The sequence below is a fragment of the Ahaetulla prasina genome, chromosome 3 (assembly GCF_028640845.1).
Source record: "Ahaetulla prasina isolate Xishuangbanna chromosome 3, ASM2864084v1, whole genome shotgun sequence".
Taxonomy (NCBI): domain Eukaryota; kingdom Metazoa; phylum Chordata; class Lepidosauria; order Squamata; family Colubridae; genus Ahaetulla; species Ahaetulla prasina.
Window position 1 is genome coordinate 85,076,230 of NC_080541.1, and position 24,617 is coordinate 85,100,846.

Here is a 24,617-nt window from a genome sequence, read left to right on the forward strand (position 1 = left end):
CACACATCTCCCATTCAAATTTTCCAAGCCTCACCACACCTCCCTTGTGCACTCTCCCAGCCTGCATGCCAACCTGCTTATAGCGAACTGGGACTTTCAACTTCCTGCTGGCTTCCCCACTGCCTTGGTTGTAGAAAGCTGCAGGAAATTGTTTCACCTGACAACATCCCAATTCTGTGGGATTTGGTTAATGATGGCAACTGGGATTGCCATTGCCATGTGATTTGGTCAGCTTTATGACTGCATTGCTTAGCATTGCAAATTCCAGTCCCTCATAAATTGAGGACTACCTGCGTTATGATTTTATGGAAAAAGCTTAGCATCTACTATCTGGGCTGAAAACATGAAAATACAAAGCACATTGTACTAACAATAGGTGGATATTAGCTATGGTATTACTAAAACATCTTGATTTTCTTGAGCTTTGATTTAGTTTAAATTTCAAATGTTATATCACTGGTGTCAGACTTAACATCAAAGAGGGCAAAAAGGAAGTCCTATGTATATAAGTAGAACAGTGGTGGGATTCAAGTAATTTAATGCTGCCTAATGATTTCTTCCAACAACTAGTTTGTCAAACTGCTCAGAAAGTTAACAACCGGTTCTCCCGAAGTGGTGCAAACTGGCTGAATTCCACCACTGAAGTAGAGTTATTTTGCTCCAAAGGCAAAATTGTTAAATGAAGCCCCTCCTTGGTGACAGAGGTCAGGTATCAAGTCATTCCTCTGGCTGCAGCAACTGAGGGTGAACAAGAAACAGGAAAAGAGACCAATTACATCTGGAGAGTCCTTTATGACTCGAACTAGCAGATGTGCACGCCTTCAATGTATTTATGCCTGTTATCCATCGGCCAATCAAACCAATTGGGTGATGGCCTTGTTTCAGCCCTTCAAGGTAGATCATGTCAGGAAAGAGATTCCACCAGAACTCTGTTTTATTGATGTAGGCTATAATAATGGAATCTTGAAAGCCTGATAGCATTTCTTTCCCTCTCTCTTAAACTAAAGATAGTTAAGCTGCAGCTATCTTGAGTTTCTTCCTCACCCTTTCCTGTATTTCAGTATTAAGATCATGTTTTCCCAATGGCTATCACATATCTTCTTCAAGGATATTTCCATATTTCTCTACACTCAGTGATAAGCACAAAGCAGCTGCTGAAGCCTACACAGAAGGAAAAGAAAAACAGATGCAAAGTGATTCAAAAAGAAGCAGTTCAAGGACAGACATCAAACTTATAATCAACCAATACCATGGAATAAGCATTAGGTTTTAATAGATACCTGGTAATGTTTCTTCTCTTACATCGTTGGCTAAATTCACAATTAAATTTGGTAGTGTTCTCATTCAACCTACTACATTTGTGTTTTGATCTAGTAACCGTGATATCAAAGATAATTTACATTAAATGTTGAATTAAGGATTTTTCTACACACAGTTTATAGTATATCACAGAAAGGTAGTTATACTATAAGCTACTGCCTATGAAAGTTCAAGAGACATTCATCTTGCAATTTCTTATTTATTTAAACTTCATACAATCAGTGTTTATTGACAAACAAAAACAATTTTAATCAAGCAGAATAGAATAATAGAATAGAATAGAATTCTTTATTGGCCAAGTGTGATTGGACACACAAGGAATTTTTCTTGGTGCATACGCTCTCGGTGTACATAAAAGAAAAGATACATTCATCAAGAATCATAAAGTACAACACTTAATGATAGTTATAGGGTACAAATAAGCAATCAAATCATATTAGGAAACAGTCAATATAAATCGTAAGGATACCAGCAACAAGGTTACAGTCATACAGTCATAAGTTGGAGGAGATGGGTGATAGGAACGATAAAAAGATTAATAGTGCAGACTTAGTAAATAGTTTGACAGTGTTGAGGGAATTATTTGTTTAGTGGAGTGATGGCGTTCGGGGAAAAACTGTTCTTGTGTCTAGTTGTTCTGGTGTGCAGTGCTCTATAGCGTTGTTTTGAGTTGAAACAGTTTATGTCCAGGATGCGAGGGGTCTGTAAATATTTTCACAGCCCTCTTTTTGACTCGTGCCGTATACAGATCTTCAATGGAAGGCAGGTTGGTAGCAATTGTTTTTTCTGCAGTTCTAATTATCCTCTGAAGTCTGTGTCTGTCTTGTTGGGTTGCAGAACCAAACCAGACAGTTATAGAGGTGCAGATGACAGACTCAATAATTTCTCTGTAGAACTGGATCAGCAGCTCCTTGGGCAGTTTGAGATTTCTGAGTTGGCGCAGAAAGTACATTCTTTGTTGTGCTTTTATGATTACGTTTTTGATGTTGGATGCCCATTTTAGGTCTTGAGATATGGTAGAACCTAGAAATTTGAAGGAATCTACTGTTGATACTGTGTTGTCTAGTATTGTTAGAGGTGGTAGTATGGGAGGGTTTCTCCTAAAGTCCACCACCATTTCTACAGTTTTGAGTGTGTTCAGTTCCAAATTGTTCTGGTCGCATCACGAGGCTAGTTGTTTAACCTCCTGTCTGTATGCGGATTCATCATTGTCTTGAATGAGACCGATCACTGTTGTTTCATCTGCGAACTTCAGTAGTTTAACAGATGGATCGTTTGAGATGCAGTCATTGGTATTGATAAAATATAATGGGATGCCTCAATTCCTTCCACTGATGCCCAGTCTGCCAACAGATTATTGGTTCTAAGCCAGGGATGACAAACTCAAGTCCTGTGGGCCAGATCCAGCCTGTGGGGTACTTAGATCTGGCTCACAGGGTCACCCTGGAAACAGCAACAGTCCATGGTGCCTCTGCCAGCGAAAACAGAGCTCAGGAGGATGCGATGGCCTCCTGCAACCCTCTGCCAGTGAAAATGGAGCTCGGGAGGGCAGCCCTCCATTTTCTCTGGCAGGGGGCTCAGCCACCACAGGCACCCCCGACATGGGTGATGTTGAGCTGGCCACGCCCACCCAGCCCCCAAAGTCAAACACAACCCTGATGCAGCCCTCAATGAAATCGAGTTTGACACCCCTGTTCTAAGCCATTTAGATTAACCACCAAGCACACAGTCATAATTATAGGCCCCGAGCATGGTATTCTTGAAACAACAAGCCTTGTAGATAATAACATGAATTACTTCACTTACTTCTATTGTGATAAGACAGCCTTAACTATTTCTGAGGATCATCTGGTTGGCTCTTTTCAATGAAATATTGCCTAAAACTGTGACCTCTTTATACGAGGTCACAGTGACCATCTATTTTAGGCTCAGAAAAGAAATGCCAGAAAAAATGTCTATCATTCAAAATACAATTTGTTGTTTTCTAGCTCAGTGGGGAACTCCACAATTTTACTTGGTGTAGTAAGATCCTTTTAGAGTCTTTGTGTTTAAAAAAAAGTTAAGCATTACAATCATGGAATTTATTTATTTATGTAAAACATTTACATAGCTGCCCATCTTATGTTGAATTCTGGGTTGCTCCCCATCAACCATTGAAGTAGCATCAGTTAAAAGCAGCATTCTATAAAACTATTAAAATCATAAGCATTAAAAAATCTGACTGCAAAGTTCAATTTCCAAGATCCCTGTTAAATCTTTCATCCTCCTCACCCTATTCATCCTATAAACAGGAATAAGAGCGTATAAAAGCAGACGGATATACATTGCATTGCGTCTCAAAACAAAATCAATTCCATAACTGGGTGTAACTGGATGCTCACCATGAATAATTGCCTGTAGGGCAATAATTTTCAATCTTATAATTTAATGGGATTGTATATTTTACTTTATTATGTAGAAACCAGTTGTATGGAATCTGGGATTATTTACTTACTTACAGGATTTCTATACCAGACTTGTGGCAGTTTACAACCACGTATAATCATGATGTCATAATGGCATTTTACAACCACGTATAATCATAATGTCTTAAAACAGTCTTCATGATACACAACACTTCCTCTAACAATCAAATGCCTTAATGAGGCTTCCATGGATTTTCTTCCTTTGCAGCTTTTTGTTCTGCAAAAAGGCAACAGATGGGAAAAGAGGCAGGAAAGACTCAAAAGGTTACAAGTGGAAGATGATAAAAATGTCTGGACTCTTCATAAAGTGTCCTAGGTGCAGAGGTTTCGCAAAAGCCTCATCAGAATGCACCCTGAGGGATCAATAAACAGCTTCTCAAAGCTCTAACTTAGACCTCGTGAGAAATATTAAACCAAACATTCAATCCCCCTGAATCGCCTCCTGAAGACATTAGCTCAGAGCCAACAGGATTATGTAAGGAGCAGATAAGTATTGCAACAGAGATGGAATAGCTGAAAAGAATACCCTTGTCTGCCCTAGATTACTTCTTCAGGAAAGGCCACTTACAAAATTGGCTGCTGTCTGGATCTGGATTTATAACTTTTCCCAATGGGCAGCCAATGTAGTAAACTTGTCAAGCAGAGAGTTCCTGCCCCAGTTCTTCATTCTGCCATGGTTTTTGTGGGTTTCCTTAATCTGCAGCTTCTATAATATTGCAGTTCTGTAACATACCTCTCAGAATTTTTTGAAGGACTCTGGAGGTGTATGTGCATGATAGCCACATTTGCTGTGATAAAAATGGTAGTTTGCTACTTTGGTGCCCTATAAGTAAAGAATTAGCCAACTGTTTCCTTATAAACAAACTAGCCAAAAAAACAAAAGAATCCAGAGAGACAAAGGAAAGTAAGGTTTGGTTTGCACTTCCTGGTTGCCTCATAGAAAAAATAGATCACCTGTAACTCAGAACAATTAATCAGTGGAACACTTGCCTTCAGAAGTTGTAGGTGCTTCATCACTGGAGGTTTTTAAGAAAAGAGTAGCCACCTTTCTGAAATGGTGTAAGATTTTCTGCCTGAGCACGGGCCTGGACAAGAAGACTTCAAAGGTCCAGCGGTATTTTGACTTATTTTGTTTTATTTTATTTACTTTTATTTGTCAAGCATATATAAGATAACAGGTAAAAGTATAAACATAATTTGAATACATGAAAAGAGTAAGAGTAAAAAGGAATCTTATGCACACCCATTACAGACCTCTTAGAAATGGGGTGAGGTCAACAGTAGACAGTTTAAGGTTAAAGTTTTGGGGATTTGGGGAAGAAACCACAGAGTCAAGTAGTGATTCCAGGCATTGACCACTCTGTTACTGAAGTCATATTTTCTGCAATCGAGTTTGGAGCGGTTTACCTTGAGTTTGTGTCTCATGTATTGTCGTGATTGAAGCTGAAATAGTCATTGACAGGTAGGACATTGTGGCAGATAACTTTATGTACTATGCTTAGGTCAGGCCGAAGATGGTATAGTTCTAAGTTGTCTAAGCCCAACATTTGAAGTCTGGTGGCATAAGGTATTTTATTGCGGGTAGAGGAATGGAGGACTCGTCTCGTAAAATATCTCTGGACTCTCTCAATTGTATTTATGTCCGATATGCAGTGTGGGTTCCAGACAGATGAGCTGTATTCAAGAATTGGTCCAGCAAATGTTTTGTATGCTCTAGTTATTAGTACAATATTACCAGAGAAGAAGCTACGCAAGATTTGGTTAACAACTCTTAATGCCTTTTTGGCAATGTTGTTACAGTGGGCTTTGGCACTTAGATCTTTATGCATGTTTATTTAGGCATGAATGGATAATACTATGGTCAACCCTCCTCCTTCAGGATGTAAAGAAGACAGTCTCCATTTGAGTTTTCTTGCATCAAATATGACATGAGCAAGGAAGCCTGTATGGCCTAAAATGCTTCATTCCATCTTATGTAAATGCCTCCATTTCAATTGGCTGGTGTATGTTCTGCTGGTGTGCCCCTCCCATCCCCATTCTCTGCCTTCAACAGCTATTTCACAGTAGATTTCTGGGCTGTCTGTCATGAAAGCCTGGACTTTTGTGGGCTCCCCCACCTCATTGTCAGTGGAATAGTAAAATACTATTAATTTCTTTGTGCACAATTCTGCCTAATTTTCCCTTCTAGCCCAAGGGGGTGTCCCCTCAACCTATCAGTCCTCAAAAGACATTCCAACAGAAAAGAAAGGAATTGGTGCTTGTTTTCCTGGTCTGGGTGGGAGACAAAAGGGGAAGCAGGAAAATCTATCAATCAGGAAACTCATTCATTGTGGTGCAAATAGAACACCTGGCCATCTTTGTGGCCAAAGTGAAAGAAGAGGATGAAACCTGGGAAAGGATTTCTTCATTCCAGTAGCTAATGCATGAAAGATAAGCAGTTGACGGCTGCAGTGCAAAAAAGCCAGAGAGAGAAAAATTGAGATATTTACCTGACAGGTGGATAGAGGAAGAAGGGAGGGAAAAGATAAGAAGCCAGAAACAAAAGAAAAGGAAGCCTTTCTGTCAAACAAAACAATCATTCCGTAAACAAGTGAAAAGAAGATTTGGTGAGGTATCTATTTAAAAAGAAGCAATGTTTGCCCTACATTAATTTTTCATACAATATTATATAATTAGTTGTTCATAATTAATGGGGGCACCTTAATGGGGCACTTTCATTGAAGCAACTCTGTACTGCGAATGAGAGAGGCAAAAATATAAATACTTTTCCATCCCCCTGTCTAAGATACTATGCTACTGGAAACTATTCAGTAAAATACAGTATTAGGATAGAAATAAATCTGATCAGAACAACTTTTAAGTTTGAACCTTAAATAAACTTAGAAAAAATTCTGCCAATTCTGAGCAAACAAACTCACTCTTTTGCCATATTTCCCAAAATGGCTGTGAAGATGAAGCATATATGGGCGCCACAGCCACAGTTTGCACAATGAATACAGTAGATAATTAGCAACAATACACCCAGAGACATACACATACCTCATTGTCCGTTGAAATACTTTTCACAGATTCCAAATTATGAAAAAACGTCACTCCATTCTCTCCACTGTTGTAACATTGCGTGTTCATGTTGTGTAGCTGGCTAAATTGATAGAACTCTTGATGGTATTCAATTATATGCTTATTCATTGTAGTTTCACAAATCAGTATAGAAATATCTCCCTCAATTTCTCTTGTTTATTGTCTATAAAAAGGAAAACAAATAGAAGTAGAAAATATTGAAAACTGGGTTTTTCCCCAACCTTCAGAAAAACAGCTGCTGCATGATGTAATATCCAGGGTACCAAATGGGGCACCTAGCCACTTATATAATACATTTCCATTGAACCAATAGAACCAACTACCAATTACCTAATAAACCAGGTTCAGAGTTTTACTTATGAAATACAAGGTTCAAAGCAATCTTGGGATTACACTATCTGACAGATCGATCTTTACAGTACTGGTTGATTATAGAAATCATTGGGAGAGTTGTCCAGTGGACCCATAGAATACTCTCCCCAGTGAAATTTGTTACAGTCACATCTTTTAGATATTTATTGAAAATATTTCTCTTCATAAAAGCCTTCCCTATATGGATGTAGCATGAATTTGTTCTGTTTATGGATTTATTCCCTTCTCTTTTTTAAAAACCGTGTATAGTTTCTATATTGTTTTGAATGTATTGTTTTGATTGCACAATTTATAATTTGTAAATCGGTTCAAGATTCCTGAAGCATCGTAAAAATAAATAATGATGCTTTTATTTACCTTGTCTGATTCCTTCCATTACTTTCTCCTTAACCCCTGTTGGATTAGGTAGTGTGATTATCACATTTTTCATAACTGCTAAATCCTTGAAACTATCCCATCTTTCTCAAGATAATGAGCCACAGGGAACCTCTTTAGAAATATTCATATGAGCTGGCAAATTACAGTAATGAGGGCAAAGTGAAGGAAAAATAAAATTGGCCAAGGTCCTCTGACATGGATTTACAGCCAAATATAGAAGAGAAACAAAATATCTGGAATAAAGGATTCTCTGCGGAATAGACAAGAAACATGGATTTTCAAAGATTGCATGTTGAACTCCAACCATTTTAACAATAAATAATCACCCAGATTTGCTGAGATTTACTAGTAATAAATTTTATGGTTGGTTACACAATCAGCCAGAAATCTAGAATGGATCTGGCATTTTCATCCACCTATCAAGCCTTCATGCATGCACTTCCAAACCGGTAGGGAAGTTAAGTAGATTTCATCCCACTGTGGGACTGTACTATTGCCATCTTCCAGGCAGGAGTTGTGAGGTGTCACCACACCACAATCACAGGTTACCACTCTGACTGCTTTCATAAGCCAGGATGATGCTGGGTCTGATAAACAGGTGGCTGAACTGAGAGCACGGCTAACCCTGCTAACTGGCATTAAAGTCTCCATAGTTCTCTATACCAGCCTCCTAATCACCACCTCATAATGGGTGTCAGCTTTACTTTACAGAGGAACCAGAAGACAACTCCATGTGCAACATCTATTCCGGCAAAGCTATTATTTCTTCACTGCTCCAATTGAGCCCATTTCACTGCATTTATCAACTGAATGGTAGGTATATGGTTAAGAAAGAATATGTAGTTACTAATATGGTTATTATTCTTTATAAAACAAAAATAAAATGCAATAACATCTTCAAGTCTTTGACAACTCAAGGGGTGGCTCCTGAAGTCAGTAGTGGGCATGTCCTTGTCTACTCTTCTGGAGTCCCTTATTCAAGTCCCAACCTCTAGAATAACAGAGAAAAAAGTCTTAGCCCACTTTAATAGCAGAACACATTTGTTAACACCAACTATCAGTCAGTAGACATGATGAAAACGCCTTAATTTCTCAACATATGGACAGACTTAACCATAGTTTCAACTGGGAAACTGTGACTATGTTTGTTTGTTTGTTTATTTATTTTGTCACACAGTATATATAAGCATACGCATGAAATAACTATATAATATATAAGCATATATATAAGTATGAGTATGTAATAACTATATTAATTGGATATAACGAAAGGAAACAATAGGACAGGAACGGTAGGCACGCTTGTGCTCTTATGCACGCCCCTTACAGACCTCTTAGGAATGGGGTGAGGTCAACAGTAGACAGTTTTTGGTTGAAGCTTTGGGGAATTTGGGAAGAGACCACATAGTCAGGTAGTGTATTCCAAGCATTAACAATTCTGTTACTGAAGTCATATTTTCTGCAATCAAGATTGTTAGACTAAGCCAAGTCCAAAAATGCTGAAGAATTCCTAGAAGCATGGCACTCAGACAAATTGGCATCAATAGACACACAGACATAAACAACATCTACATACTGTGCAAAAAAGATAATCAACAATCCAAAAAAGGAAACAATAAGATTAAACATCTCCCCGCCAGCAATAAAACACCCAGATGAACATAGATTAACCCTAAGACTAATGATCAAGAAGTAAACAATACCAAATGAAAACTGAGAGCAAACCCCATTCCTTACTAGCACTGATGATGTTACCTAGTTTAAGTAATGAAACATCTGCAAGAAGTTGCTCACAGAGCACCAAGGATCATCTCACTTTATATTTGATAATATATCCCCTTTTATTTTTCTCAAGTAAAAATTACTTGACTCTTGAATTTTCCATTTTTCTAATCATCTTTACCTTTCCAACTTTTGGCACCATAACTGGCCATGCAATGAGATGCATCATTGAAGAACAATATAGAGATATCATTTCTCATAACTTGGAATCAGGGAAAAATTGCATTTGCTCTTTTAGCAGTTTTACAGCTCTGCCAACTTCAGTTTAAGATTTGACTAGCATCATAAAATTGCAACCAATCACATTTTGTTTTTTACATTGCCACTGCTAATTTTTTTTTAAGTGTACATATATAACAACTCGGGAAATAATTTACTCTCCTGCCATGACTCCTGAAATAGATGAAATAGAAGTTGCTGTATTTCCTTTCGGTGTTTCTCACGCTTGAAACATGGCCTGTTGGGGATTCTGGGAGGTGAAATTCACACACCTTAAAATCGGCAAGTTTGAACAGCTCTAATAGCAGGTCACCTTGGCAGCCCATCCCGCCACCTTCGTCTGTCTGTCTGTCTGTCTGTCTCTTTCAGCGTGCGTTTGTGTGTGTAACGTTTTCCGCTATCAGCAATTGATTTCACTGGAAATTGATTTCCACTGGAATTGATTTCACTGTTAAAAGTGCACACAAGCGACCGCACTTTTATCCTCGAAGTATATAGGTTTAAAATATCTACACTTTCCCACGCCGCTCTAAAGTTCGAGCAAAAAAACGAGAGAGAGAGAGAGAATTAAATGTGTTGCATGTAGAAATTTAAATCCTGGGTAGTTTTTGCAGGCGGGCGGAAGAACTACAATTCCCGACAGACTGTGGGTCTGTAAGCAGCCCGCCGAAGAAAGAGGCGGTGACTTTGCTGTTCTTCCTTCTTGAGCATGTTTTGGTAACTGGGGAGCCCAGAGGCAAACTTTTCCTGGACGTCGCCTCTGTGTTTATTTATTTATTTTGTCGGGAAGGGTCTAAAAGGGATTGATCAAAGGAAACACTTTCCCCAAGAGGAAGCAGCCACCGATTAGTGTGGATTTAGGGGTCCCACTGTCCTGCCGGGAAATGGAAGGAGGTATTTCGCAGGAAGAGCCGCTGGTGAGCTGCCCGGTTTGCCTGATGGAACTTCCCTCTGCGCGCATCAACTCCCATCTGGATACCTGTTTGCAGCTGCAGGGCGAAGGGGAAGACTTGTTCACCGGAGAGGTCGGAGGCAGGAGCAACAGCGCCCCAAAACCCACAGCAGGAACGGAGCTGCCCCCTCTGGCCCAGCAGCCTTGCTTTAAGAAAATACGGCTCTCCCAATCTCCGGAGCGGAAAAACAAAGAAGAGGAGCCGCGGAATGACCTCGGTTCTTCCCCGGTGTTTTCCCTTTTTCACAGACGTAGGAACTCCGGAGGAGCCCAAGCGGGGGCATCCTGGAGCGCTGTTACCTCTCCAAATCTGGGAAAGGGGGAAGGGCGGCGGGGGGAGAATCCCGAGCGACCACCAGATGCCTTGGAGCCGCTGTTGCGGGGAGAGAGCCTGGCCCAAAAACTGGAAGGGAAGCCTTTAGCCGATAAGCTGCGTCCGAGCCATCTGACAGATTATGTGGGGCAGAACCAGGTGTTGGGGAAAGAGACACTCTTGCGGTCCTTGCTGGAGGCTCACGAAATCCCCTCCCTCATTCTTTGGGGACCCCCAGGCTGTGGAAAGGTGAGTGGTACTAAAGGGCAGCATCCCTTTGTCTATTAATTTCCTTCCCTGGGACAACTCAGAACAATTAAGCAGTGGAACACTTTGCCTTCAGAAGTTGTAGGTGCTTCATCACTGGAGGTTTTTAAGAAAAGAGTAGACAAGCCACCTGTCTGAAATGGTGTAGGGCAGGGGTCTCCAACCTTGGTCCCTTTAAGGCTTGCGGACTTCAACTCCCAGAGTTCCTCAGCCAGTTTTGCTGGCTGAGGGACTCTGGGAGTTGAAGTCCTCAAGTCTTAAAGGGACCAAGGTTGGAGATCCCTGGTGTAGGGTTTCCTGCCTGAGCCAAGGGCCTGGACTAGAAGATCTCCAAACCAGGTCCATCCCAGCTCTATTCTGATTCTGGCTAAACTCAGCATAACTTGTAGTCCTAAGGGTTGCTTACACACGGCCTGGCCAGAGAGACTTTTTACTGTTATGGTTCAGTGTTAAAGTGCAAACAGTCTTACAAGGAAGTGCTTCAGCCCAATGGTGAAATTCAAATTTTTTTACTACTTGTGGCTGTGGCTTGCTGGGCATGGTGTGGCTTGGTGGGCGTGGCAGGGGAAGGATACTGCAAAAATCTCCATTTCCAACTCACTCCAGGGGAAAGATATTGCAAAATCCCTATTCCCTCTCTGCTCCTGGGGGAAGGATATTGCAAAATCTCCATTCCCAGCCCACTCTGGGACCAGCCAGAGGTAGTATTTTCTGGTTTTCCAAACTACTCAAAATTTCCGCTACCGGTTCTCCAGAACCTATCAGATTTGGATTTCACTCCTGCTTCAGCCTATCAAAGAGTATGCGATCAAGAGAATGTCATCTCATCCTCACATGATTAGGATTAGTTGGCAAAGGGTCTCAGGGAAAGGGTCTGATAGGCTTCAGTTGTGCTTCTGTTTAAGATAAAGCATCTTAATCTTTGGGCGGGAGGGGGGGAAGACTCTGCATCTTGCTCTCCACAAAGCTTTTTAAGGTCCAGTGGATTAGATGGTAAAAATGTGGGAAGAGATACCTTCTGGGAATGTACATATAATTTTATGTATCCTGAATTGTGTTTCCACTTTGGGGGAGAATTAAACTGTGTCTGCATTATGAGTTGTCTTTTTCATAGGAGAAAAGGAAATGAGTTGGCAGTTCATCATGTGATAATTCTTATTGGATTCCAGTTCTCCCAGCTTCTAATCATTTTGTTGATTTAGGGTGAAGAAAATTGCAAGGAAGAGCATGTATTGGGACACTTATTTAGAAGCTGATCTCTTAACCCAAAGATTTCTTTATCACAGGACATCTTTATGATGACTGATGAGAAATTCTATAATCAACAACACATGGAGGACTTTTGGACTCTGGCATAGATAAACTCTTCTGTGGCGTGGCAACAAATTTCAGAAATCTCTGCAGTATTGCTTCATACAATTTATTTAATCGAGTTGTTTAGTTATACAGTGCATTCAGAAAGTATTCAGACCGGGGTGAAATGCTTCCGGTTCAGATCGGATCGCCCAATCCGGTAGCAATGGCGGTGGGTGGTTCAGAGAACCCGTAGCAAAAATCTCTGCTCCTTCCCCCCACATGCCCAGCTGAGCCGCACAATCATCAGAGGGTTTTTTTTACTTTTAAAAGCATTTTTTCTTCAGTGAAAACATGCTTTTAAAAGGCTCCTCTGACGATCCCAGCTGACTTGCCTGATCGTCAAAGCTTTTTTTTCTTTTAAAAGCAAAAAAATAATAATCCTATAGCGAATCGGCTGAAGAGGATGTAGAAAAAATGCTTTTAAAAGTAAAAAAAAAAATTGGCCACGCCCACCCAGTCACGTTACTCCCCCCCCCCCCCCCGCAAGCCACGCACACAGAACCGGTAGTAACAAATTTTACATTTCACCCCTGATTCAGACCCCCCTTCTTTTTTGTCAGTTTTGTTACACTGCAGTCTGATTCTACAGTTGTTGAACGTCATTCTTTTTCATTAATCTACACTCAGTATCCCATAATGACAAACTGAAAGCAGAATTTTAGAAATGTCTGTGAATTTATTAAAAAGAAAAAAAATGAAATATCACATTGGCATAAGTATCAGACCCTTTGCAACAATACGTGATATTGCATCCCATTTCTCATAGTCATTGTTGACATGTTTTTACACCTTGATTGAATTCCACCTGTGGTAAATTAAATTGACTGGATATGATTTGGAAAGGCACACACCTCTCTATAGAAGGTTTCACAGCTGACAGTGCATACTATAGCAGAGCAAGAGCCATGAGGTCAAAAGAGCTGCCTGCAGACCTCAAAGACAGGATTATTGGAAGACATAGATCTGTGGAAGGCTACAATAACATTTCTGCTGCACTGAAGGTTCCTAAGAGCACAGTGTCCTCCATAATTCTCTAATGGAAGAAGTTTGGCACAACCAGGACTCTTCCAAGAGCTGGTTGTCCAATCAAACTGAACAATCGGGAGAGAAGAGCCTTAGTAAGAGATCCGATGGTCACTCTGACTGAGCTCCAGAGATCCTGTGTGGAGTTCCAGAAGGACAACTATCACTGCAACCTTCTACCAATCTGGACTTTATTGCAGGGGGGCTAGACAGAAGCCTCTACTTAGTGCAAACTCCAACTTGGAGTTTGCAAAAAAGCACACAAAGGACACTCAGGCTGAGGATCAAAGGACTCTCAGACTAATGAAATTAAACTGTTTGGCCTCAATTCTAAATGTTATATCTGGAGGAAACCAGGCACCGCTCATCACCTGCCCAATATCCTCACAATGAAGAATGATGATGGTAGCATCATGCTATGGAGATGTTTTTCAGCAGCAAGGACTGGGAGACTGGTCAGGATTGAGGGAAAGCTGAATGGAGGAAAGTACAGGGATATCCTCAATGAAAACTGTTCCACAGAGCTCAGGACCTCAGGCTGGGCTGCAGGTTCACTTTCCAACATGAGAACGATCTTAACCACACAGCCAAGACAACTCAGGAGTGCCTTAGGGACAACTCTATGAATGTCCTAGAGTGGCCCAGCCAGAGCCCTGACTTGAACCCTATTGAACATCGCTGGAGGGAACTGAAAATGGCTGTCCACCGACAGTCACCATCCAACCTGACTTGAGTTTGAGAGGATTTACAAGAAAGAATGGCAGAAAGTCCTCCAATCCAGGTGTACAAGCTTTTTGCGTCATAGCCAAAAAGACTAGAGACTAATTGCTGCCAAAGATGCTTCAACAAAGTACTGAGTGAAGGGTCTGAATACTTAATGCCTGTCTGATATTTCAGGTTTTTTTTTCTTTTTAATAAATTTACAGACATTTCTAAAATTTTATTTTCATTTCATCATTACAGGGTACTGAGTGTAGATTAATGAGGGCAAAAATGAATTTCAACAACTGTAGAATCAGGTTGCAGCATAACAAAATTGACAAAAGTGAAGGGGGTCTGAATACTTTCTGAATGCAGTGTAAACACTAAAGAAAGCAGTTTAGCATCTACCTATAATCTATATGTTATGTCATTGAGCTACATTTCTCCTAGCAAGGTAGTGAGCAGACTTATGGATATCATAGAATAATACATAATGATTTTTGATTTGGATAATAATTATCTTCTTGAGGGGAAGACAGGTTTATTTTCGTCTAATTAGATGAGCACATAGCATAAGATTCCTAGACAAGTATTTAGCAAAATTAAGTGTTTTTCTGCTCTTTTAAATGCATTTAAAATTATCATTAATAAGAATTACAATTTTCAGTTTCGTTTGAGTTTTTAAATTTTTAAAATTGATTGTTTCTCACAACAAGATACTGTATGCTTCACCAACATTTTTTGAATAAGCAATAATTGGAAAGGTTTACATAATATACTAAAGCAAATACTTCATATCATGGCTTAAAATACCGTGTAGGTACTAACCACTAAATAAGGAGGTTAAGCTCCAAATGTTTAAGTAACACCATCTTGAATTATATCAGTCTATTCTAGAGACTACATTAGTCTTTCCCATACTGTTGGCCTCCAGGTTAATTAGGACTGTAAATCCCAGAATTAACAAATTAACATTGGCCATATTGGTGGAAATTATCTGAAGTATAGCATCAACATATTTGAAGCCGTCCAGCTGAAGAAGCATATTCTAAATCAACCAAAGACATAGATATTAAAGGCATAATATACAGGCCATTATTATATGCCTTATGATTAAGAATAAATTGGGATTTTTAATAGTGTCAGTGTCAATTAATCTATATTAGAAGTTGGTGAAGGGCTTCTTTCCAGTTAAATGTATATAAGATTACAGTCTTAATATTTTTAAAAGTGATCATAAGAGAAAATGTATCTGCTCTTATTTTGATTTGATACAGTGATTTATATAATAAAGTGTTTAATTATTTAATTAGTTAAGTAAACTCCATTGAAGTCAAGGGAACCGTTAAATGTATGTATAGCATCAGACCGAGAAGCCAGTCCCCATATTAGACCAACCCCACCTCAAATTATGAATGGGGTGGAGGTTGGTCTAATATGGAAATGGAAGCATTCTGAAATGCTTCCCAAGCTCATTTTCCTTCTGTGGGCTGAGATATTATTTTGTATGATATATATCTAGTCTCCGGCTCTTCTTCCTGTCTCTCAACATCATTTCCATATACAACATATTTCCAAACACATTGTTTAGAAATAATACACAATTCTTTTCTATTTGAAAGACCACAAAAGCTTTCAGGAGGTACATGCTAGCATTTGCTGGTGGTAGGCATCAATGTATTCTTGTCTTCAAATGAAAGAGACAACCAGCTGAATCCCTATTAGTGGTATTTTTAGAAGTTAAAATTGTCTTGCCATTGTCAATTTAGTCCATTATCCAAAATTAGAGGTCATGGGGAAACTAGGTGATAAAACTGGGGGGAAATCAATTCTGCGAAGTTTGTATAAACATTGATTTACAGGAACCTGATGTTGTGTAACCACCCTATGACAGCAGGATGAGCTGAGGAAGAGAATAATTGAGTTATGTAATATGCAAAATATACTTTTCAAAGACAAGGAGGAAGAATAGACAGGGAATTGGTCCAGCTGAACCTTTGAAAAGCTCGTATCTTTGTGTCTCAGCTTGGAGCTCTGCCTTCCCATTTTCTGGGGACTGTCACTGGTTGAGAATTGTTGGAGTTTTCATCATAGCATTGCAGGAGAGAAGCACTTTATATATATATCTTATTGACCAAGCATTGTTTCTTTCCCATTTTTTCCTCCCACCAAGAATTCTTCAAGGATTTCTAGGGACATAACAAAACGATTGTATGGCACTTTTTCGTCGTAACTTGAACTATTCCTGAACGTAATTACTTAGGAATTTGACCCCTTTGAACTATACTTCTATACATATTTTTAAAAGTGTTGTCATGAACTCATATATGTCAGTTAGATACCCAAGTCCTGATTAGATTAAAACAAAAAGGAATAGGTTACTTCCCTCTGTTTCGTTATAACTTCATGATATCTCAGTTTAAATAGCTAGGTGTTTTAAATATATAATCAATAACATAAAAATAAACCATTCTATTGTTTAATAGCCTATTTGCATTAGTAAAGCTTTCATAAATCATTCACTGAGGAAGTGGGAATTGCATTCTTGCGATTTTCATACCATGATACATAGCTAACAATTTTGTATAAGGTTGGTCAACCATAAGCGGCCTGCAAAAATTCGGTTGACCACAAGATGCAGCAACCAGATTCATAAAACACTAACACTTGATTGTGCTGTAGGAGCAGGGTTTCCCAACCCCCAGGCTGCAGACTGGCAGTGGTCTGCAGCACACTAGAAACCGGGCCACGTAAATGAGTGAAGCCCCATTGCGCACATGTAGGATGCAGGCAACATTTGAAATCACGCTTCCCCTCCCCTCAGTACACAGGAAAACCTCTCTCCACAGAACCGGTCCCTGGTGCCCCAAAGGTTGGGAGCCATTGATCTAGAGGTAATTGGAACATCTGCAGTCCAGATATGATAGCTCTAAAACACGGCTGTGAAACTCTTGGCCCGTGGGCTGGAAGCATCGCACGGTGGCCACGCCCACACCCGGTTTAGCAAAGTGGGAAAAAGTCCCGATGTGTCACGCAACACCACCGTGATGACGTGAGTTTGACACCCCTGCTCTAATATGAGAAGTATTACAGCTAGGATACCCCACAATCTCTCTAACCACTCAGAACCATACAGGTGGTCCTCAACTTATATCCACCATTGAGTCCAAAATTTCCATTGCTAAGCAAGATAGTTATTAAGTGAATTTTTGTCCATTTCAACCTTTCTTGCCACAATTGTTAAGTGAATCGCTGTAGTTGTAAATCTGGTTTCTCCATTGACTTTGCTTGATAAAAGGTCGCAAAAGGTGACCACATGACCCCAGGACACCAACACCACGAAAACTACATGCCAGTTGCCAAAAGTCCAAATTTTGGTCACGTAACCATGCGGATGCTGCAACTGTCATAAGGGCCGCAGTGTGGCTCAGGCTGTAAAAAGCCTGTTATTAAACACAGCTGCTTGCAATTACTGCAGGCTCGAGTCCCACCAGGCCCAAGGTTGACTCAGCCTTCCATCCTTTATAAGGTAGGTAAAATGAGGACCCAGATTGTTGGGGGGGCAATAAGTTGACTTTGTATATAAATATACAAATAGAATGAGACTATTGCCTTACACAATGTAAGCCGCCCTGAGTCTTCAGAGAAGGGCGGGATATAAATGTAAATAATAATTTTTTTAAAAAAGTGTGAAAAATGGTCATAAGTTGCTTTGTTCAGGGCTCTCGTAACTTCAAACGGTCACTAAAAACAAATGGTTGTAAGTCGAGAAATATACCTGTTCTGAATGTCTGCCATGTAGGTCTCAAGGGGGCAATGGGGGCTAAAGCAGGGCTCTCCAACCATGGCGACTTGACGACTTGTGGACTTCAACTCCCAGAATTCCTCAGCCAGCATGTGCTGGCTGAGGAATTCTGGGAGTTGAAGTCCACAAGTCGTCAAGTTGCCAAGGTTGGAGATCCTTGGGCTAAAAGATGTGTCTGTCTGAATTCGGCAGAAACTCAAAAGAGTTTATAAACCCCTGAAGGGGAATGTATCTGACTTCACACAATAAGGGTCATCAGTCTGGACTGCTGATTAAAAAGAAAGAGAAGTTTCCATGGCTGCGAATGGTCCAGCTGCTTAAACATAAGTTGCAACCTGAGTAAGTCGCTCTTTGATTTATGACCCTTTAATGTGCAAGATTTAGATTTTTGATTGTCTGCCATGGAGTTCAGTTTTAGCTGAGAGAGACATCCACCGTGTAACCCAAGCACAAGGCAGCTTCAGCATTGGAAATTAACTTGGGAGCCAAAAACTCAGTATTTGCAGAAAGCTAACCTTGTTTATGTAAGTATACTGATGATCAGAGATGGAAAAAAGGATAATTAAGCGAATGTCTGGCATATTACATAGAAACTGACTTGAAGATGACACAGCAGCTATCCTTGGTTTTATAAGTGCAGTCTTAGATTGCATTAATGTAAGTAATCAGTGATGGGAACGTATGAACTTCAAAGTAACATGCTGTCTTTGCAATTGGTGTTATGTTTCAGGGAGCTTATTTTTACCACATAGCTTACCTAGTGTTTTATTCTAAACCTAATCATGAGAAGGCAAAAGCACTTCAGGTTCAGCCTCCATGTGTGTGTGTGTATAAAAACATTTATTTATTATATTATAAATATATTTTATTATATTTTTGCTTGGCAGTTGAATTTTGATTGAACTTTTGGTGCCCTTTTTATTTAGCCCTTCTCTCATGCCTGGCATAGACAAGGAGAGATGAGAAGGTTGCATTTGGCATTGCTGAGGCTAAATTAATGGCTTTGCATTATAATGCCAATGCTAGGCAAGAAAAGAGTTTTTTTCCCTCATAAAATATAGGAAAATGATTCTACTGTAGCCACCATTGGCAGTGTTAGGTTTTAAAATACAGAACTGGAAATGATCTTCAAAAGACAGCCGTTCATCCAGGAGGACGCCCAAGTTGCGCACCCTCTCCATCGGGGCCAATGACTCGCCTCCAACAGTCAGCCGTGGACTCAGCTGACTGTACCGGGATGCCGGCATCCACAGCCACTCTGTCTTGGAGGGATTGAGCTTGAGCCTGTTTCTCCCCATCCAGACCCGTACGGCTTCCAGACACCGGGACAGCACTTCGATAGCTTCGTTGGGGTGGCCCGGTGTGGAAAAGTACAGCTGGGTGTCATCCGCGTACAGCTGGTACCTCACACCGAAGCCACTGATGATCTCACCCAGCGGCTTCATATAGATGTTGAACAGAAGGGGCGAGAGAATCGACCCCTGCGGCACCCCACAAGTGAGGCGCCTCGGAGCCGACCTCTGCCCCCCTGTCAACACCGTCTGCGACCGATCGGAGAGATAGGAGGAGAACCACCGGTAAACGGTGCCTCCCACTCCCAACCCCTCCAACCGGCGCAGCAGGATACCATGGTCGATGGTATCAAAAGCCGCTGAGAGGTCTAATAGGACCAGGGCAGAGGAACAACCCCTATCCCTGGCCCTCCAGAGATCATCCACCAACGCGACCAAAGCCGTCTCAGTGCTGTAACCGGGCTGGAAACTGGACTGGAACGGGTCTAGATAGACAGTTTCATCCAGGTATAAGGGAAACTGATATGCCACCATACTCTCTACAACCTTCGCCGCGAAGCGAAGGTTGGAGACCGGACGATAATTACCTAAAACAGCCGGGTCCAAGGCAGGCTTCTTGAGGAGGGGTCTCACCACCGCCTCTTTCAAGGCGGCCGGGAAGACTCCCTCCACCAAAGAAGCACTCGTAATTGCCTGGAGCCAGCCTCGTGTCACCTCCTGAGTGGCCAGCACCAACCAGGAGGGGCACGGGTCCAGTAAACATGTGGTGGCATTCAACCTACCCAACAACCTGTCCATGTCCTCGGGAGCCACAGGGTCAAACTCATCCCATACAATGTCACCAAGACCACCCTCAGACACCTCCCCTGAGTCACCGCAATTTTGGTCCAGACCGTCCCGGCTGAACGATTTTGTCGTATAGATAACCGTTAAACTCCTCAGCACGCCCCTGCTCGGTCATCCCGCTCCCCTGATGAAGGAGGGAACGGGTCACCCAAACAGGGCGGCTGGGCGGTTATCTGCCGACGCAATGAGGGAGGAGGCGAGCAACGCCTCGCTTCTCAATGCCACCAGGTAAGTCCTATTATAGGACTTCACTAGTGTCCGATCAGCCTCGAACGGCTAGACCTCCAGGAACTCTCTAGGCGTCTTCTCCGCGCTTCATCCCCTCAGCTCCTCGGAGAACCAAGGAGCCGGTTGGGACCTGCGCCGGGTCAGAGGTCGCAAAGGCACGACACGGTCTAAGGCCCCGCCGCGCCCGCTCCCAGGCCGCAACAAGTTCCTCAACCGTGCCGTGAGCCAGACCCTCAGGAAATGGCCCAAGCTCCGTCCGAACCTCTCCGGGTCCATCAGGCGCCTGGGACGGAACCAACGTATTGGCTCCGTCTCCCTGCGGTGTTGAATGGCGGTCAGAAAGTCCAGGCGAAGGAGAGAGTGATCTGACCATGACAAAGGTTCAGTGACTATTTCCTTCAAATCCAGATCTCTCAACCACTGACAAGAGATAAAAATCAGGTCCAGAGTGCCACCCCCAATGTGAGTAGGGCCATCAACTACTTGAGTCAGGTCCAAGGCCGTCATGGAAGCCGTGAACTCCCGAGCTGCTGTCGATGACGAGCCGGAAGATGGCAAGTTAAAGTCCCCCATGACTAAAAGTCTGGGGGTCTCAACTGCCACCCCAGCAAGCACCTCCAGGAGCTCGGGCAGGGCAGCTGTCATGCAGCAAGGAGCCAGGTACGCGACCAGCAAGCCCATCTGACATCTATGACCCCATCTCACAAAGAGGGATTCACACCCGGCAATCTGAGGTACAGTGGTCTCCCTCGGCTCCAGACTCTCTCTAATCACAACCGCCACCCCATCACCCCTACCCTGGCCCCTCGGCTGATGGAATGCCCGGAAACCCGGCGGGCACATTTGAACAAGGGGCACGCCCCCTTCTGTGCCCAACCAGGTCTCTGTAACACCCATAAGGTCCGCGGCACCCCCCTGGATAAGATCGTAAATCAGGGGGGCCTTATTGACCACGGACCGTGCGTTGCACAACATCAGCCAAAGGCCAGGGGTCTGAGGGTCCTGACCATCCGGGGAACGGGAGAAGTTTGAGGGCTCGGGACGCGCGATCGCCTGCAAACATCGAGCGCGCGCCCCCATAACACGATATGAGCCCCCACTTCCGCCATATCTGCCCCTCCCCCTTACCGTGGAAATAGCACCACCCTCAACCGATGGAACACAAACGCCCCCCGTGACCCTCGGACCTATTAACTTACCGCCACGAGCATGCGCAGGAACTGGATCCCCACCTTACGGGTTTCCCCCAACACCCGCCCTTTCCCTCCCACCCCTTAAAAATGCCCTATCTAAAAAACCCCAAAGGCTCTTCCTCTTCGCATGCCACCTCTGTGGGTCCCAAAACCCGTCATAGAGGCCGGCCCTCGGTAACGAAACGGGCCATTCCTGCGAGGCAGGGGCACCTCGCAGGCGCAAGAATTCTTGTGCAGCGTAACGCATAGAAAAGTACGAATCGGTGAAGGATGATAGAGAATGATTAACTATCTATTCTTTAGCTGTTTTTTATCTATTATATGTTTTCTGTTGTTTTTTGTCTGTGAACCGCCCTGAGTCCTTGGAGATAATAAATAAATAAATAAATAAATAAATAAATAAATAAATAAATAAATAAATAAATAAACAAGGGTTAGAAATTTTTATAATGAATCCTATAATTTCCAGCCAGGACCTTTAAATTGGAATGAAGTACTCAGTGTATTGCTCACAAATCCTATTTTTATTATTAAAGTAGAATGACCCAAACTATGCATGTACTCATATATCTTATGCAAACAGGACTTTCATTGGAGAACAGAGTCCGATTCTCTATCATAGGATCAGGATTTGGATGGAATTACATTGTCTTTGAAGGTGAGTTGACTGCTGCTCAGATGATGTCTATGGCTTAATGGACATTTTTCCAATTTTGCTAATAAAACTACCTACAATCAATTTTGGAGCATTATGAATTTGCCAAAGTAACCCGTCTTTGTCACCCCTCAGATTATGGTAATACCATCTATTTGGAGGTGTTCTACAACAACCTGATAAAGTTACAGTCAATCCCAAATAGAACAGTTAGACGTATGATGAGCTCTAAAAAATGAGATCCTACAGCCTCACTCTTCTTCCATTATAGGGGTTGCCTGTTCAGCCCTGGGTACAATTTGAAGTGTTGATTATGTGAATGAATTGAAATCTAAGAAAAAACGGGCCTGTTACTGCATGAATATCTGAGGTTGTAACAGAAGTGAGAAAATTCTTTAACACCAGTAAATATCCACATAGAAATGGACCTTTTATAGCTTCCATTTTGTGAAATATCTTATTGTTTAAAACTCATTTAGAATCAACTTAAATGGTAGCTGTGTTTTTAATTTTTAATTTTTTACTATTATTAGCTGCCCTGAGTGCTTTATAAATTAAATTTGAGCGGGACTGGGGGAGAATCATTTTTTTTAAGTAAGAGTGTAAGAGTAGGGAGGGGAAGGCCTAGATTCAATATGATAAAAGTCATCCAAGTAATCTTGGATAAGTTGCATAACTTTTCTTTACAGAATGATGATTAAGCTGATGTTTGGGGAGAGGACAGTGAAGGCTAGTTTGGATACATTAATGCAGTGGGGCTATCATACTGGTATGTCTAGTCTAATGAAGAGAAGAATTGGAGTAACAGTCTTGCAATATTAGAGGGGCTGTCGCATAGAACAGAGGTCTCCAGCCTTGGTCCCTTTAAGACTTGTGGACTTCAACTCCCAGAGTCCTCCCAGAACTCTGGGAGTTAAAGTCCACAAGTCTTAAAGGGACCAAGGTTGGAGACCCCTGGCATAGAAGAAGGTGTCAACCTATTCCCTAAAGCACCTGAGGCCGAGACAAGAAGTAGTCAATGGGAGTTTAACAAAGAGAGGATTAAGGAGAAATTTCCTGTCAGTGAGAATAATTAATGGAACGGCTTGTGTCCAAATGTTGTGGGTTGCTTCATCACTGGAGGTTTTTAAAACAAGATTGGACAGCCATTTACCCAGAACGATATAGGCGCTTCTGCTTGAGCAAGGGAGTCCTCCAGGCCAGGGTCCCTTCCAACTCCGTTATTCCGTTAATACATGTGATGTGCTTTTAGTAGTTAGCAAATGCCAACTGTAATGCTAAATATTGCCCCCTTGACTGTTGTTTTGGAAATGAGTACCTGCCGGTGATAGAACAGGATACACAGCAATGCAGGTCTAGAGTGCCATGCTTAACACCCTTAATTTAGCATGGCAGCCCTTGGTTCAGTTCACCTCTTATTTTACAGAATGGCTTTTCCAGCTGGTTGGCCAGGAATGTTGGCAATGAAGCTGTGAAATGAATGCAGCGATCCTCTGCAGACCGTTCAGCCCCACCTTCTTCAAAACTGGCAGCGAACCTATGTAATAAACACAGTTCCCTGGTCCCTGTCCCCCTCTCCCTGAATCACTGCCTCGCCAAGAGAACTAAAAGCAAGAAGCAGCTGTTGGCCACACAGGATTGCTGCAATTGACCAATGATTACTAAAAGTTAGTAAAGCCCAGAGAAAAAGTGAATTCTAAATGAGTTTTAAGCAGTAAGGTATTCCACAAAATGGAAGCCAACTCCGTGTGGGCATTTGCTGGTGTTAAAGAGGGTAAAAATTTGGATGGATGATGGTTTGCTTTCTGAGCACATTGCCAGCAACAACAGTTGAGGTCTAAATGGCACGCAAATTATAGTAAGAGAATTAGATGTTGTTGGCTCTAGGATTATGGATGTAGAAAGACCACATCTGGAACGTATCATAGTAGAGAAGGCTGGTCTTGGACTCGGTGCAAGAATACCCTTTTATTAGATTTAATTAGCACTGAATATCATATTAGAGGAAATACTTGATTCCTGCTCTGTGATTTCCAGTGAACATTTGAATTTTTGTACCAAGGGTGAAAGAATGATATGACCTATTACTTTTTAAAATATTTTCAAGGTAATCAGACATCGCTATCATGGTTTGGCTGGGAAGCTGGGAATAAAAGTGTTGCTTCATTTAGATAATGCGTTGTACATGGGGTTTGTATTACACAATTCCCTATGTATGATTATAGAAAACTAAATCTGCAAATACTTTTCCTTGCATGTGAAATTTTATCATGGTGGAATTGAGAATGCTAGCTGTTATACAATACTGTAACAGCTCCTCTCTACTTACAATCCCTCTGCTTGCAATCTATTTATGAGTCTTTTTAAA

General features: G+C 41.7%; 1 protein-coding gene across 1 annotated transcript in view; it reads left to right on the forward strand.

Moving 5' to 3' along the window:
- Positions 1 to 10,281: 10,281 nt before the first annotated feature.
- Positions 10,282 to 24,617, forward strand: part of WRNIP1 (WRN helicase interacting protein 1) — a 45,411-nt gene continuing 31,075 nt past the window's right edge. Inside the window, exon 1 of the mRNA XM_058175222.1 lies at positions 10,282 to 11,131. Within this exon, the coding sequence (XP_058031205.1) occupies positions 10,502 to 11,131 (630 nt within the window). The 5' untranslated portion in view covers positions 10,282 to 10,501. The remainder of the gene's footprint in view (positions 11,132 to 24,617) is intronic.